Below are 15,082 nucleotides of genomic sequence, written 5' to 3'. Positions count from 1 at the left end.
CCTATCTATTCCTGTCGATAAAGTATGATAGGGTAAATCCTGTATAGTGCATACACTTGTAGCTGTTATGTATCTTTGTAAGTCATTGTAAGTTGCAAGCGCACGACCCCCCCCCTTCGCAACAGCTCGCCACACACACGTGGGAGACCAAAACATTGCAGAATAGAGAACGAAACAGCAACCTCCTCACATAATTCCCAACAAAGCCCTGCAAAAAGCCCCAATAAAAGAAAAAGTCCTAAAAGACAGCTCGCCCTAAATCATCGAAGGTATGGGAATACTTCAGATTTAGTCCCAAACGTAAAAGGTGTCGTTATTTGCGCTCTTTGCCAAATGGAGTTGGCATACCACACCAGCACAACAGCAATGTGGGAGCATCTGAAACAGAGGCACCCCATTGTGACTCGTGAAGGAGACAATAGCAAGTAGTACTAACGTTGGCTAAATTAATTTAATGTTTGCGTAGTGTGTTGTGTAACTTGAGGTCTGCGCACTTCGGTGATGCTAGCTAACTATCTTAGCTCTCCGTGCAGTTTGTTCGTGCTAGGTTAGTCAGCTACTGGCGCCTAGACAGCTGTGTTTAGCTAACGTTAGTTATCATCAAGGGCCAGTTGTTCAAAACATTTAATCTGGATCAAAATTATCCGGATTTGGAAATCCCATTTTTTGCTATCCAGGATCAGGTAATCCGTCTTACTTTTATGCCGGTTTTTCAAAGCAACATTGGATTGGATCAACCTTATCCAGATAGACAGTTTTCAAGATTACCAAATCCGGATTACCAGTGCTCTAAATGGGACAACATATCACAATGTGGGCTACCAGCTATGTAAAGAACAGGTAGGACAGCCAACATGGGGTCACTGTAAGTGTTTCTTATTTTGAGACAAAACACAAAAATAACATAACCATCCACTTCCATTCATAATTTCTTTTATGACCCCTCATCTGAGTTACAACAAATAAAAACAAATATACATTAACAAATATATTGTGGATATTTTGAAAATGTCTTAAAAACAAAACAAAAGGCTAAATGTCCAATAGTTAACAAAATAAAGAATGTTCAGGGTTCTTCTTCATCTGAGGAGGAGAGACCAGCATTTCCAAGTCCTGCTTTTAGTAGGCGGATCTGAAGTTTGGCTTTGGTTTGCTGCAGTTTGTCAGTTTGTTTATTTCCTTTCCTTTTTCCTCTGCCAAGACGATTTGTTTTTTTGTTTTTTTTTTTTTTTTTTTAAAAAAAGAAAAAAAAAAATTTTTTTTTTTTTTTTTTTTTTTATACTGAATAGCTTAATTGGTAGCCTATGTCTACTTCATCTACTTTATCACTGTTACAACGGTTATACAAGTCAAGTGCAAAATATAAATAAAAGTATATACACTACATGATACAAATGTATTATTTGACCAATTTTAAAGTTTTACTACATTTTCTTCCTGGAATCCACCTTGAAATCCTACCCCCTGTTGGGATCAGGATAATCCTGTTTTTTTGGATCAAAGTTTTCCAAATTCTACGGACAAATTTTGAACAACAGAAACTGAAGGTTTGATCCAGATTAAAACTAGGATTGGATTCCGTAATCTAACCGGATTTCAGAATCCTTCTTTCCCTTTTGAACAACCCATTTTCAAGATTTGATCCAATCCGATAACCAAAATCCGATCAGATTACCTTTGAACAACTGCCCCCTAATGTTGGCTTGAATGGTAGCTAGTTTACGGCTGCAGAACACAACTATCTATAGTAGCTAACATTAGCTAACGTGAACGTTAGCTACTAATCTAGCACGAACACACAGAGAGCTAGGATGCGTTTGTTAGCCTAGTACCACCAAATAGTACAGCTGTTAGATCTAGCTAACGGTAGCAAGCAGATTGCAATAGCTTTGTACAGGAGAGATTTATGTTGGGACTGTAAAACTGAAAACAGGAATTTTATATTGTGTTAAACACTCCCAGGAATGTCTATACTGTGCACTGCACAGTGTTTTTTTGCACTACAACTTATTAATTTTTAGAGTTATGAGAGAGTTATGTTTGTACTGTAAAAGAGTCAACAGCCTGGCCTTTCATTTTGTATAACAGTAAAATAATTGTATTTATATAATTTTGTGTAAAGCAGAAGATTTTTTGCTGTGCAAAACTGTTTAATAAAGTATATTATTAAGATTTTTTTGGTATTTATTTGAGATACATTATGGTTTTTATTAATCGAGCAACAGAAAAATAATCGTTAGATTAATCGTCCAATTAGTAGTTAGATCAGTCGACTAATCGATAAAATAATCGCCCGATTAATCGTTTAATAAATAATCGTTTACCCCCAGCCCTACAGTCTGCCACACGTGGGTGCTCAGTGGGTGCTCGGTATTTTCCGTGGGCGCCTATGTCTTCTTCTGATGTAGAAGTAGCCTACACTAAGTCAATAGATAGTAGGCTAAACAGTGGAGTTGCATATTAAGTGGTTCAGGGTCCTTCTGTAAGTCATTTTGGAGTACACTTTGGTTTTGATAAATTCTACAAGCAGCAACACCACAGGCCAAGTTATCAGCCCGTTCCAAACAGGCACATTTTCAATAGGCACTGCACTAGTACTCTGAAAACCAGTGGCTACTTTTAGGTGAAAATCAGATGGAACAGTGGAAGTTTAAAACCATTTGAGGGGGCGGTATTGTGGCTAACCATTTTATTTACACCAGACCATTCTGCTGTAAGTGCATGTTCAATATATTTTGTTTTCTATTAGATTTAATGCAGTCTGAAAATGTCCTCCTGCTGGGTTTAAACATTCTCTGGACAGCTTTTTTTTTTCCTTCTTATCTGCTTAGCACTTTTGTTTTCTTTGTTCCCTCCTGTTCCTGGTTTGCGATAGACTTGTTCTATTCATAGGAAATTATAAATGATACATGCAAGGTAATCAGAAGCGCTTCTGATAGATAATAGGCTACTGTCCCACAAATCAACACCTCTCCTGAGCTCCTGATAAGCATTTGCAGGGAATTAAGAATCTGCAAAACCTGTGTTTGTGTGTGCACAATTTACATAAGCATGTAAACGTTCATGTGCAGTAAACACCTACACATTCACAAGTCACTGTGAGAAATCACTCAGGCAAAATCAAGACAACAAAGGAATCAATTCAGATTGGCCGAGAAGAAGTGCGATTGTGGTGTAAATTGTGGCAATCGGATGCTTAGGGTCTCACAGTACCTTAATTGCTTCCATGAGTTGTGTGTCACTGCAAAACTTCCAGTATGTATTATGTGTGAAAAGTGTTGGAAATTGGAAGGTAAAGCCAAGCTTATGTCAGGAATACTGCTGTTCTAAGAGAACTTAACCATGCAGTGTATTCAGAGGAAATATATGGCTGCCGCAATGTTAATACAAAAATCAAAAAAAAAAAAAAATTATTTTAATTTTTTTAAATTTTTTTTATTTCTTTAGGCTAACTAAAAAAAATTTTTTTTAAATGTTTTTGACAGTGTACCAAAGTGGTTTGATTTCCCAAGATACCCAAGAGAAACACAAATGCAATTCTAAACAATACAAAATTTTATCATCAACCTCAAATTAAAAACATTTTACAGCAACGATCCCACATAGAAAGGAGATATCAGACACAAACTTACCAAGGAAAAACAGAACAGACTTTAATTTACCAACCATACCATAATTCATGTTGTGAAACCCATCTCACATAATGGTCTTAACCACCTGTTTCTGTGTGAGCTCTTTGTGATCAACAGAAAAGATAAGTAACGGCAAATAAGTGCTGTGTGACCTGCTGTCAGGCACCAGAATAAAGTTTGATGCTGCTGATACAAGATAAGTAGGTCACCAAAACTATCCAATGAAATGCCTGTGTCTTCATGGGGTTTCACATGTACAACTCTTTGTTCATTTGTAATAAATTAGTGTGAACCCTAAATGGAAAAGAGCTTAAAGGAAACAATGGATTGCTTTGTTCTTTGTTCTTTACAGAATAGGAAACCTAACCCAAACCACATATTTAAAGACAATCTAGGACGACCTGTACAGTAGCATCAATTCAAACCCTGGCATTACATGCTAGTGTATACAATTTAGACCACTCTACCACCCAGACAGTGATATTTGTAGTAATAATTATTCTCCAGGTTGAGAAAGTCAATGGCCATGCAGCCTAAAAATCCTGTGGATATTAGTGTGTGTGTGTGTGTGTGTGTGTGTGTGTATGTGTGTGTTTGTGGCCCATTATGTGCTGACACACACACACACACACACACACACACACACACACACACATACACAAAATTTCAGGTTTAGGTTTCCCAACCTCATCCTTAAATGAAGGGTGTGAAAAGCAGAGATTGAGATATGGTGAGGAAGGGAAGATGGATGGAGGTGCTTAAGAAAATGATGCATCATCACATTTTTACGCTGTTCCCTGTCTCTGGAGGGTGTGGAAGGGAGTTTGTATGTGTGTGTGTGTGTGTGTGTGTGTGTGTGTGTGTGTGTGTGTGTGTGTGTGTGTGTGTGTGTGTGTGTGTGTGTGTGTGTGTGCGTGTGTGTCATCAGTAAGTTCTTGCATGCTTTTTGAAGGTATGTAGATGTGTGAAAGTGGGATGATGGTTATGTGAACATTTTGTGCGTTGCGTGCGAGGCGTACGGCATGCGCGTGCAGACGTGTGCATGTGTGTGTGTTTGGCCCATTATGAGCTTGTGGTGAGGTCATTTGGCTGTTGACGCCAAGTCTTTGCCGGGAGCGGCAGGATAATTGCTACTCTAATTAGTCACTTTTGCCAGCCGGTAATTCATAGTCACCTTCAAGTACTTCTCCCACATACACACATACACACACTGACATGAATACAGTACAGTCCTGTATACACACACACACACACACACACAAACACACACACACATATTGTTTCTCCAATATCACTTTCTTTGAATTGTTTCTTCTTCTTTTTTAATTGTAGGCTTTCAGACACACAATTTTGGATGCTTACAGCATTGACATGATAATGGTTTCCATGTTGACACCGAGCTGACAATGATTTATGGCAATTATGCCTTAGCAAGCAGTACTTTTGTTGATGAATATGGAGGCAATGTATTTCTAAAGCCAGACAAATGTTTCTCATGTAACTCTCGACATTGAAACAAATAAGTGTATTTCACAAAATGTAGAACTTTGGAGTGGAGTTACGAGTTTTTCAAATGCTCGATTATCACATTTAAGAAAGACAACTACAGGTGCTGTTTGTCTAAAGCTTTAGAGCTGTGTGCATTGCTTTGGAACATTGTAAAGAAATAAAGCTCAGGATAATAATATGGCACATCATTTTTAGGATGCATCTTTTTATAAACCAAATCATTGATCATCTCAGATTGATTTTAAACTCGTTCAAGGCCAGAGACTTGGTCAAGGACAATGGCAAGACTATCCGTACCTACTATTATTCAGACCTTCTGGGAGGCCAGAAACATTAGCACCTCGAGAAAACTTACAACATACAACTCCAACCAGGACATCTTTTCTCTGCTGTGGCAGCTAACCACCAAGCTGCTATTTATAAATATATAAATATATCCATTTCACTTCTGTTTGCAATATTTTTTAGATTTAACTATATATAGGTCTATTGCTTTCACATATGAATGGGACAGTATCATTGCACTGATGCTCCTATCAGACAGTTATACAATTAAAGTCATTGAATTTACTTAAATGATAGTTACGTATAGTTACAGTGATGTTCCTCTACCTCTCCTTTGTCATAATGTCACAATTTCCAGCTTATTATGGTACAGTTCCATCCAATCCCCCCCAGCCAATCCAATCCCTTCAGTTAACACCTCTGCTTTCACTTTGCCATTTTCACATCCCTTTCCTGGCTCCTCCTCACCACCCCTCCTTAAAGTCACCTTGTTTCCAATGCTCATCAATCTCTGTTGTGGATCCTTCCTCCAGCAGGCTCTATAGGCCCCCCCTTTAACTCCCTCCACCTCTTATACTTCCTCTTCCTTCCATCTTTTTCCCTCTCTCTCTCTATCTCTCTCTATCTCTCTTCTCTCTCTCTCTCTCTCTCTCTCTCTCTCTCTCTCAGTCCTGCCCCCTACGTTTACACTACAAGCCAAGAATAGCCTCATGTTGATGCTGTCTTTGTCTGGTCTTACATGACTTACCAGTTCATTGTGATCCCCAAACTACCTTTATGATGTCCATCTTGGTACACAGACCCATTGTGATGTAAATAAACAACACTAACAATCTGCAGCCTTGCTTGTGGCTCTGTAAGGATACACTTTCTTCTTTAAGTCTTTCCTACTATCCTTTATTTTCCGCCACCTTCTCTTTTTCTTTTTATCTCCACCCTCCCTCACTATCATCCCTCTGCCCTGCCACTTTCCGAAGTCAGATCACCTCCTCTCTCCTTATTTTTTTACCTTTCCTATCTCGTTCCTCCATCTCTTGTTTGAAGTTAGAAGGTTTGATTGGGTGACAGATCTCTTAAAGACTTTCAACTCCAAAGGACTTGAGGCAACGACTCCCACAATCAGGTTCTAAAGGACAGACAGGAAAAGAAGAAAAGAGACCAAATAAAACTGCAGAGAGAAAAAGAGTGAGATAGGGGGAGGCAGATAGCAATGTTGTTTTCTTCTCGCCATAGAGTGCCCCAAGAGATGATGAAGGATCTTTGATGTGTGATGTTTCCGTTCTCTAGCTCTCTTCACTCTCTCTTTCAATTTCTTTTCTTTGTCCTCTGGTTGTTTCGTGTCCTCCCTCTCCTTTGTTTGTATGGTTATTTATTTCATTCATTCCTTCCGTCTGTCAATTTGCATCAGGCAGAGACAGAGGAAAGTGGAGGGATTGGGGAATAGAAAACTTTTTGCTTTGCTTTCATAAGCAACACAAGCCAGAGCTGTTCTCCTAAACTTTAACGTAGGAGCTTTGAAGTTTTTGAAGTTGACACTTAATGGGGCTGAATTGATGCCTGGGCATCCATGTATGCAAGACTGTTTGTGGGTAGGTGATATTACAAGAGGCGTATCATTGCGGAATCATCTTGCTTTTTCTCACGCAAATGCACAACCCTGTGTACACATGTACACACACTCGCAGTGGCTTTTTTCAGTAGTATAAAACTTTGAGCTTGTGCCCTGGTGGCTGGTTCTCTGAGTTATTTCCAGTTCTGAGCTTTTGTAATAGACACTGATTCCACTCCCTACACACCCACACACAGTAAACACGCACACATGCAACAAAGTTTCTCTGTCTGTGTCCAGCTGGCGTCTCCCATGCATAGCAGTGCACCTGTTCTCTCAAGCTCTAATCATTTTACTGACAAGAAGCCGAACTTTTGTGCCACCTCCATCAACTGTAAATGTCATTGTGATCTGAAAGTTAACCATTTCTATCGACATGACTATCATTGAATTGGCTGAGTGATTTTCATCATAATCTTTGGCTTTTGTTCAAATGCTGTAGAAACAACTTGTTGAATTTTAGCTACTAAGTGAGTGGAGATCGAGATGATACTTTTTTAAATCTTGTGTGCACAAGATGGATCTAATATTTATGCACAAGAGAATAGGGAGCCCCCAAAGTATCCAAATCCTGAAAGATTTTCTTTCTTTTTTCTCTTGCAGGCAAAAGATACAAATGTGTGCACACAACCATTTCATATTGTGCAAAAAAGATTAAAAAAAATAATTTTTCAGGACTTCGGGGGGCTCTGTAAAATGGAGGGATGTAGAGAAAAACGTCAAGTCAAGTTTGGCCTGATTGTGATAGTAAACCACCCTACTACCGAAAAAAAACAGAAGAAAAAAATTTCAGACAATTTCAATCTCAGGCTCAGCTTGCAAACAAGGTTCTACAGTAGCCTACATACTAAAACTAAGTTTAACGTAGGCCTACTCAGGAGCGTAGAGCTATTTGGAACAGCAGTACATCAATGATAGCTAACATTAGACATTGCCAGTTTGGTTATTGTCGCAAGACAACTTTTAGACTACCTTAAATAAAATATATAATCGCCACACTAAGGGCTCACTGCAGTGTATGTAACACTGGGACATAGCTGAGCCTAAACTGAGACTCAACCCAAAATATGTCCTATACCCCAAATGCACACCAGATATGAAACATCAGCACCTTAACAACAAGAATATGGGTATCCAAATCGCTCTTCAAATACACATATCAGTCCTGCCCTAGTCACAAGCTCTTCCTCTGCTTCACAAAGTATTGACGTGTGTGGCTACATAATTCTCTCCCCCCTTCTTTTCCCTGAGAGAGATCTCCAACTGACATCCCAACTCGGCAGAGGCAGCCTCCTCTTGGGCAAGAGTGCCTCGCCATCTCCCCTTTGAAGCCTGCATAAGGAAGTCACCCACTAGGCACTCAGATCCCATATGGGCCCGAGCTCTCTTTGAAATACTGAACAGCAAAAACAGGGAAGAAGCGGGTAGAGCATGGGAAGGGACAGTCAGCATGTGTAAATGTCAGAGGGATTAGTGTGTGTGCACGTTTTACACTTGGCACATGAGAAATGAGATGTAACCAGATTGAGAAATCCAAATAATGCAACAGACACGTTTAAGATTAAGAGCAAGTGTGCAACATGTATTCGATATGTATCCTTGACAGACATTGAAATCATATCTAAACAACTTGTATACACAAAGCATAGGGACTGCATGTGCAGGGATCCCTTGTGTATGTGTTTATGCATGACCTAATATCCCAACAACTAGCCAATCAAAGTTCCTTCAGTATCATTCCCATCTGCAGCACCATCAAATCCACAATCAGATTATCCCCCTATTGATTCTGAGCACCGACTCAGCACATCGACATGCCGCATATGTGTTAAGCAGCTGTGCAGAATGATCACCAATAGGCCAGATGTTGTATATCGCACCTCAATAGCAGCGAAAATGAACCGGATTGATTAGAGCTCCCATCTGCTGCGCTAGCATGGTGTTAATAAGCAGGCTGCCGAGCGCTCTTCATTAGAGAGGGAGGTTACCCAAGGCTAAGTGTTCAAAAGCTGTCACAGGTTATATCAGAGTAGCTGAGAGGAAGAGGTGAAGTACGGCCCAATGAGTGTTGGCACTGTCTGCTGAGGTAAAGCATAGCCTGAAGCCGAGAAAGAGGAATGGGAGATAGATATACTGTGAGACACACAGACAGGCATTAGTAGGCTTGTGCAATCAATTAAAATGCATGGTCAAGCATGCTGAAGAGTGGTACAGTCAAGCATTTTTCAGAATAGGTTAAACAGGTAATGCATTAATGCATTTCATTGAGAGCTAAGCACAGAGGAAACCAGTCTGCTTTAAAACTCACAAGCCAAGAATTCATGTTAAAAAATATTACTGTTTTTTTCACAATAAATCCCAAGGTAGAGCTGCAATAGAACAACCATTCCCTCCTAACTGAGGCAACATACTTTGTCATATAGATTCCCATCATTGGCATAAAGAGGACAAGAGATTTGATTTAATAAATCCACTTTGCATGATTTATGGGTAACACAAAGTTGAAATAACTTCACTAGTGGTCTGCCAAAACAGTTCCCATGTGCAATGTTAACACATTTCTATGATAAAATGAGAAGCATTACAAATACCAGGAAAAAGAAAACATCAATCCACTGGTGAATTACATGTGTGTTTGTAATGGTTTTCCTATTTGTCCAAGTTTTGGCCTGCTGTTTTGCTTGTGTGCGAGTGTGAATGGATTATTAAAAATGTGGCTGATGACAGACAGAGATGCACAACACAGACATTGTGGGGATATAGAGGGGAGTTTGGATGGTGCTGCACCAGAGAATAATCCAGACACGTTTACCGATTTCACACCCCCAACACACACATCTTCAACCCTATTTAAGACCCTGCCTACCCAAAAGGAGGCCAGTTACATCACCATAAGTGATGAATACATGTCCGGTTTTATTGTCAGTCTTTACACTACACCAAAAAAGAAATTTAAGATATTAGAGGCGCTAGGAGACTTATATTGGTTACCTTTGGACAGAGCCAGGTAGCTGTTTCTTCCTGTCCCAGTCTTAATGCGAAGCTAAGGTAACTGTCTTGCTGGCTGTATAGCTTAATATGTAGTGTACAGACCATAGTACAGACATGAGAGTGGTATCAATCTTCCAATCAAACTCTAGGCAAGAAAGCGAATAAGTGTATTTCCCAAAGTTTCTAACTATTTCTTTAAAAGTGGATAACCACAGCAGCTAAGTGTTACATTATATTTAATTATGTAGGGCATGTATGACTTTCTGAGCTTTCTCTCTGTTTTTCTCTCACACAGATCTGTGACAAGGAGTGGCATTACTACGTTATCAACGTGGAGTTCCCAGTGGTGACGCTCTATGTGGACGGAGTAACCTACGACCCCTACCTGGTGACTGACGACTGGCCCATCCACCCCTCACAGATTGACGTGCAGCTCACAGTCGGTGCCTGCTGGCAAGGTGAGTGGGAAGAGCTGTGTTGATGATGATGATGATGATGATGATGATGATGATGATGATGATGATGATGATGATGATGATGATGAGGATGATGTCAATGGGGATAGAGATGGTGATGATGCTGATAATAAGACAGTGAAAAGCCTGTGTATATTGGGTATTCTGCTGATTGAATATAGCTTCTATATGGGAGCAAGTCGAAGACTATGAATAACATTTTCTGAAGTATTATTACTAAGGGACTCATTGGGTGTGGAACATGTTATTCTGCCTTGAATGAACAATGTTATTATGAGGAGCACTTAGTGTGCCTTTGACAAATGATTGAACCAGTGTGAATGAACGCGTGCAATTAAACTGTCCTCTAAACTGATAGCTGCCACTAATTGCACAAGGGTAGAAGAAAGGGCACTTTTTTTCACAGTACAGCTTACCATTTATTTGATAGCCCAAATGAGACTGCTCAGTGATGCTTAGCCTCAGATAAGGAGTCAAGATATATTTTTGAGCGGGAGCAGGTCATCACGTGTCGCTTTCATCTGCAGTGGTGAACCCCTCCTCCCAGTCCTTCTTCTCCTCCTCCTCCTCCTCCTCCTCCTCCTCATTCCAGTTCTTTCATAGAAAACTGCAAGCCTTTAGAAGGATTAAAAGGGCCTTGAGTAGAAAAGGGAATTCAGAGACTATTTAAACTTTTCTAGTAGTGGGCTAAGCCTCAGTAAAGAGTTGTAAAGGTGATACTGAAATCTTAATATAAGCCGTTAGCCACAACTGATTGCCTTTTCAAAGCACTGTGCTTTAAGTGTCCAGCATGTTGATTGCAAACATGATGCAAAGATGAGCTCATGTATTGTCTAACTGGCTCCTGAAGCTTTGGATCTGAGTTAGATCAGTAGCGAAAAGAAATTAAACATTTGCAGAACTGCAGTAGTGGGTTTATCTCTGCTTTTCTGTTGCACTGCTGAATGACATTAATAATTTTAGAGTTCAGACAGGACAAAGTGACAGTGTGCAAAGATGAAAAAGAGTTTTCAGCTCAAAACAGTATGGCTGCAGATACATTTTGTAATATTTAATTATATGTCATGATATAATTTCATGGTTTGGTCTGAAATGACCGGCAACTCACAGTGCCCTATACCCGGCTCACAGTAACCTTTTCTCGGCTAAATTGAACTGTAAAGACCGCTAAATTTATGTCATGTGACCTGTCATCACGTGACCAGTAGGATAAGTGTTCATACGAACCATACGAAATGATGTCCTGATCACAGCAAATGATTACAACCTAGAAGTATCATATTTCTGATACTTATCCAAAGAAAGCATTATAGTGTGGTGTGGCAAGACTTTCAGACTGTAAAATCTGTAATTAAACCTGCCACAAACTGCCATTATAGGTGGCTAATGACAGCAAATACTTCTTCAGAAGCTATTTAAATCCTAATAAAGATAATTGTCTGACTTACTTTGGTCAGACAATTATTACTTAGTTTGTAATCCAACTACAGGACTGTGTGAGAGTTGATGTGTGGCTTTAACACATATTCAAAGGCTAAACTTCTATTGCATTTAACTGCTGAACGTGAACTGTTAAGAAAGTGATCCCCTGATCTATGTAAAGCCTTTTTTTATATACGAGATCACTTTGTAACCATGGGAACACGTATGCACATCACTACTCAAATTGATTTTAACACTACGGGTAAACTATTGGATTGCATTGCTTTAAGATGCATGAGATACACTTTTTAGTGTGTGTTATATTTTTCACTTTTTCATGTTACTAGATATAACAATGATAACCCAGACTACGACATAAATATTACATTTATTAGCCCAACAGCATATCTTTACAGCAGCATGGCTAACACCAACAACGGAAGCTAAAGTTACCCACAATCCATCAGGTGTATCTCAACTACGAATCTGATAGTAGCCCAAAATACACAACAATGTGACTTCCTGCTGCAACAACACAGCAGTAAATTATCCAGCTGTAAAGGTTGCATTTGTACATTTTAATTATCTCCTATTCTCTAATAGAAGGGTTGCCCCCCACCCCCCACCCATCCTTCTTCATTCACCTCTGAGAGTAAGTGCTGGGAGTGCAGTTTTCACACAGTCAGCCTATATTTACCCTCTGACCTTGTGCAGAGTGTTCAGAAGTGTGTAACAGTCAGGCAACGAAGAGCAACACACTCATCTCGCCTCATTCTTCTTTTTCCTCGACTGTGTATCTCACTGCTGTTCAGCCTCTCTGGCTTCCCTCATCACAGCAAGAAGCATGCAGGAAGATGTATTGATGATTACACACATGCACAAATTGAAACATAAATATGTGTATATACAGTATAGTGACCAAATATAGGCACACAGACGAGGATACAGGTACACTTAAGTAATGATCTTATTTCCAGCTCACCCATGCCTCTTCTATCTCACCTGTTACTCTTTTGGAAATTACGCAAACAAAGCTGAGGAAAAGGGAGAGTGAAGATCTATTGAGCAAGGAGCACTGCACAGAGCAGGCAAAGAGAGCTGACACCATGTAAAAACCAACCTCTGTAAAGTGGAATGATCAGCGGTTTTATCACCCGTATCATTCTCGCTCCACAGCGTCTCGCTAATCCCCTCTTCTCTGCGTCTCTGTCTGGGACTCTTAATGGTTGCTCTAGCCATGGCCTAAATTGATAACATCTGTTAGGGTGGGACAGAGCTGATAGGTGGACATCTAAAGAGAAGGCAGGTAAAAGGGAAGAAAATAGTAGCTGAGTTAAGGAGAAAGAGCAGGTGAAGCATAAAGAAAGAGGAAAGAATAGGTTTGGCATAGTTTAATATTCTTGAATCCAAATGTGAGCTTGTGATTTTATAAGATAGACTCTGCTCCCCTGGTGCTTGGCAGGGTATCAGCAAGCGCTATTGCAGGGGATGGCTTTTTTAATATGCAAAGCAGCTGTGGTTATTATACTGAACTGAAACAAGAGCTAGATAACCAACATTTCAGTGTTTAAGATCAATGTGGGGCTGACACACTAAGAAGTGTGAATACACATACTTAGTGATATACAGAATGACCATCATAAACCATTGACTGTTCAGCCTCCTTTCAAATGTACCATTCTGGCACAACACATATGCAGTTAACAATTATAACTGTAGCACATTTCACACCGAAAATTCCTTATACTAATGTTTCAGACCCATAAAGACAAAAACAAGGGTTGGTAAAAAAAAAAGTTGTCTCCAGCTGACTTTTTAATGTTTCCAGCTGACTAATTTTAAAACAAATATCCTGTAAAAGGAGTCTTAAATAAGCAATAGATGGATGCATGATATCATGTGAAGACTGAGGCTAAAGCGGTATGTCAAAGAAATCAGCATCCTCACCAGTTACATTAGTCATGTAGAAGATACAGAAATGAAAGAAAACAGCATTAATATGTTTTACTACTTACTAGATGTGCTAAGAAAAGGGCTTTTTTACGTAACCTGTAACCCCACAAACTATTGTAAAAAGTTAATGATATGCTATGGCTGTGGAATTAAAATGTAAGGTACTGCTGTAGGTGGTAAGCTAGTTAGCCAGTCATGTTACCACTTGCAGCTTATGTAGATAAACCATTTAAGCCTTTCCTAACACTTTTAGACTTGTTTTTGGTTTTGGAATGCAGCTGTCCAAAGCTTGACAGGACAGGTTTGGAAAAGGGGTTTAGTGACCAGTCAATATCGTTGGTAAGAGAGAAAACCTAATATGAAAAGAACATCAAAGAGTCTGTCTCCCCGCTTGCCTCTCCAAAACTCTCACAGTAATGTGGGAGCAGGTGCATGAGGGCATACAGTGCAGCACAAGCATGCTGAAGGCGCTAGATCTAAATTAATGGAATGTGAAAACATTGAGTGAGCAACAAAGAGAGAGTGATGACAGAAAGGCACAGGTAGGTTTTATAGCTGCCACCATATTTCCATCTGACCAGTCAAGAAAAAGGCGGCATTAGTCTCTAGTCTGGGAAGGTTGACAGGTAGATAACCACTACAGGGGCAACAAGGGAGCTCTATCCAACTGGCCACAGTGTACAATGTAGCTGCAGTTTAGAAATCATACAGATCATTTTAACATGAGTGTCTGCAGTTGCTACAGTCTCGTACATTTTCACACCAGAAAGTAGGGCATGATAAGGTGTTTCCAGTAGTGGTCAGCTATGTCTCCACCAGCACTGACTGAGCTTTTCAGAACCTGGATAAATCACTTAGGGCAGTGATATATGTGCTTGCATCGTTCGCAGGGAATTAGGGTTACTTGGGTCAAGCTTGGGGATGTCTGATGAAGTGTAACCAAGGGCTTTTGAATTGAGGACTCCACCAACTCCAGCTACTGTAAAATATTACAGAGTATTTCTGCAGTCACTAACTGGATTACCTGGTTCATCTCCTCCAGCAACTGCATGCATCTGGGAGGCCACTCAATGCACAATCAAGACCCAGGACCTACTGTTAAAAAACAAAAGTGTGGGTCATACTCAAGTCAGGTAGTAAGGTAAAGAAAGTTGTGTACATGCTGCTGAGGGTAAAGGTAAGAGGGTAGTTAAGAGCAGCATGGG

At 39.9% G+C, this 15,082-nt stretch overlaps 1 protein-coding gene across 1 annotated transcript in view; it reads left to right on the top strand.

Annotated features, from left to right (window-relative positions):
- Nucleotides 1–15,082, top strand: part of LOC120547915 (calsyntenin-2-like) — a 248,888-nt gene that overhangs the window by 211,763 nt on the left and 22,043 nt on the right. Inside the window, exon 9 of the mRNA XM_039783743.1 lies at nucleotides 10,322–10,484. Within this exon, the coding sequence (XP_039639677.1) occupies nucleotides 10,322–10,484 (163 nt within the window). The remainder of the gene's footprint in view (nucleotides 1–10,321; nucleotides 10,485–15,082) is intronic.

This window comes from Perca fluviatilis, chromosome 2, assembly GCF_010015445.1.
Source record: "Perca fluviatilis chromosome 2, GENO_Pfluv_1.0, whole genome shotgun sequence".
NCBI classification, from domain to species: Eukaryota; Metazoa; Chordata; class Actinopteri; order Perciformes; family Percidae; genus Perca; species Perca fluviatilis.
Note: the sequence above shows the minus strand (reverse complement) of the source record. Positions and strands in the feature narration are given on the sequence as shown.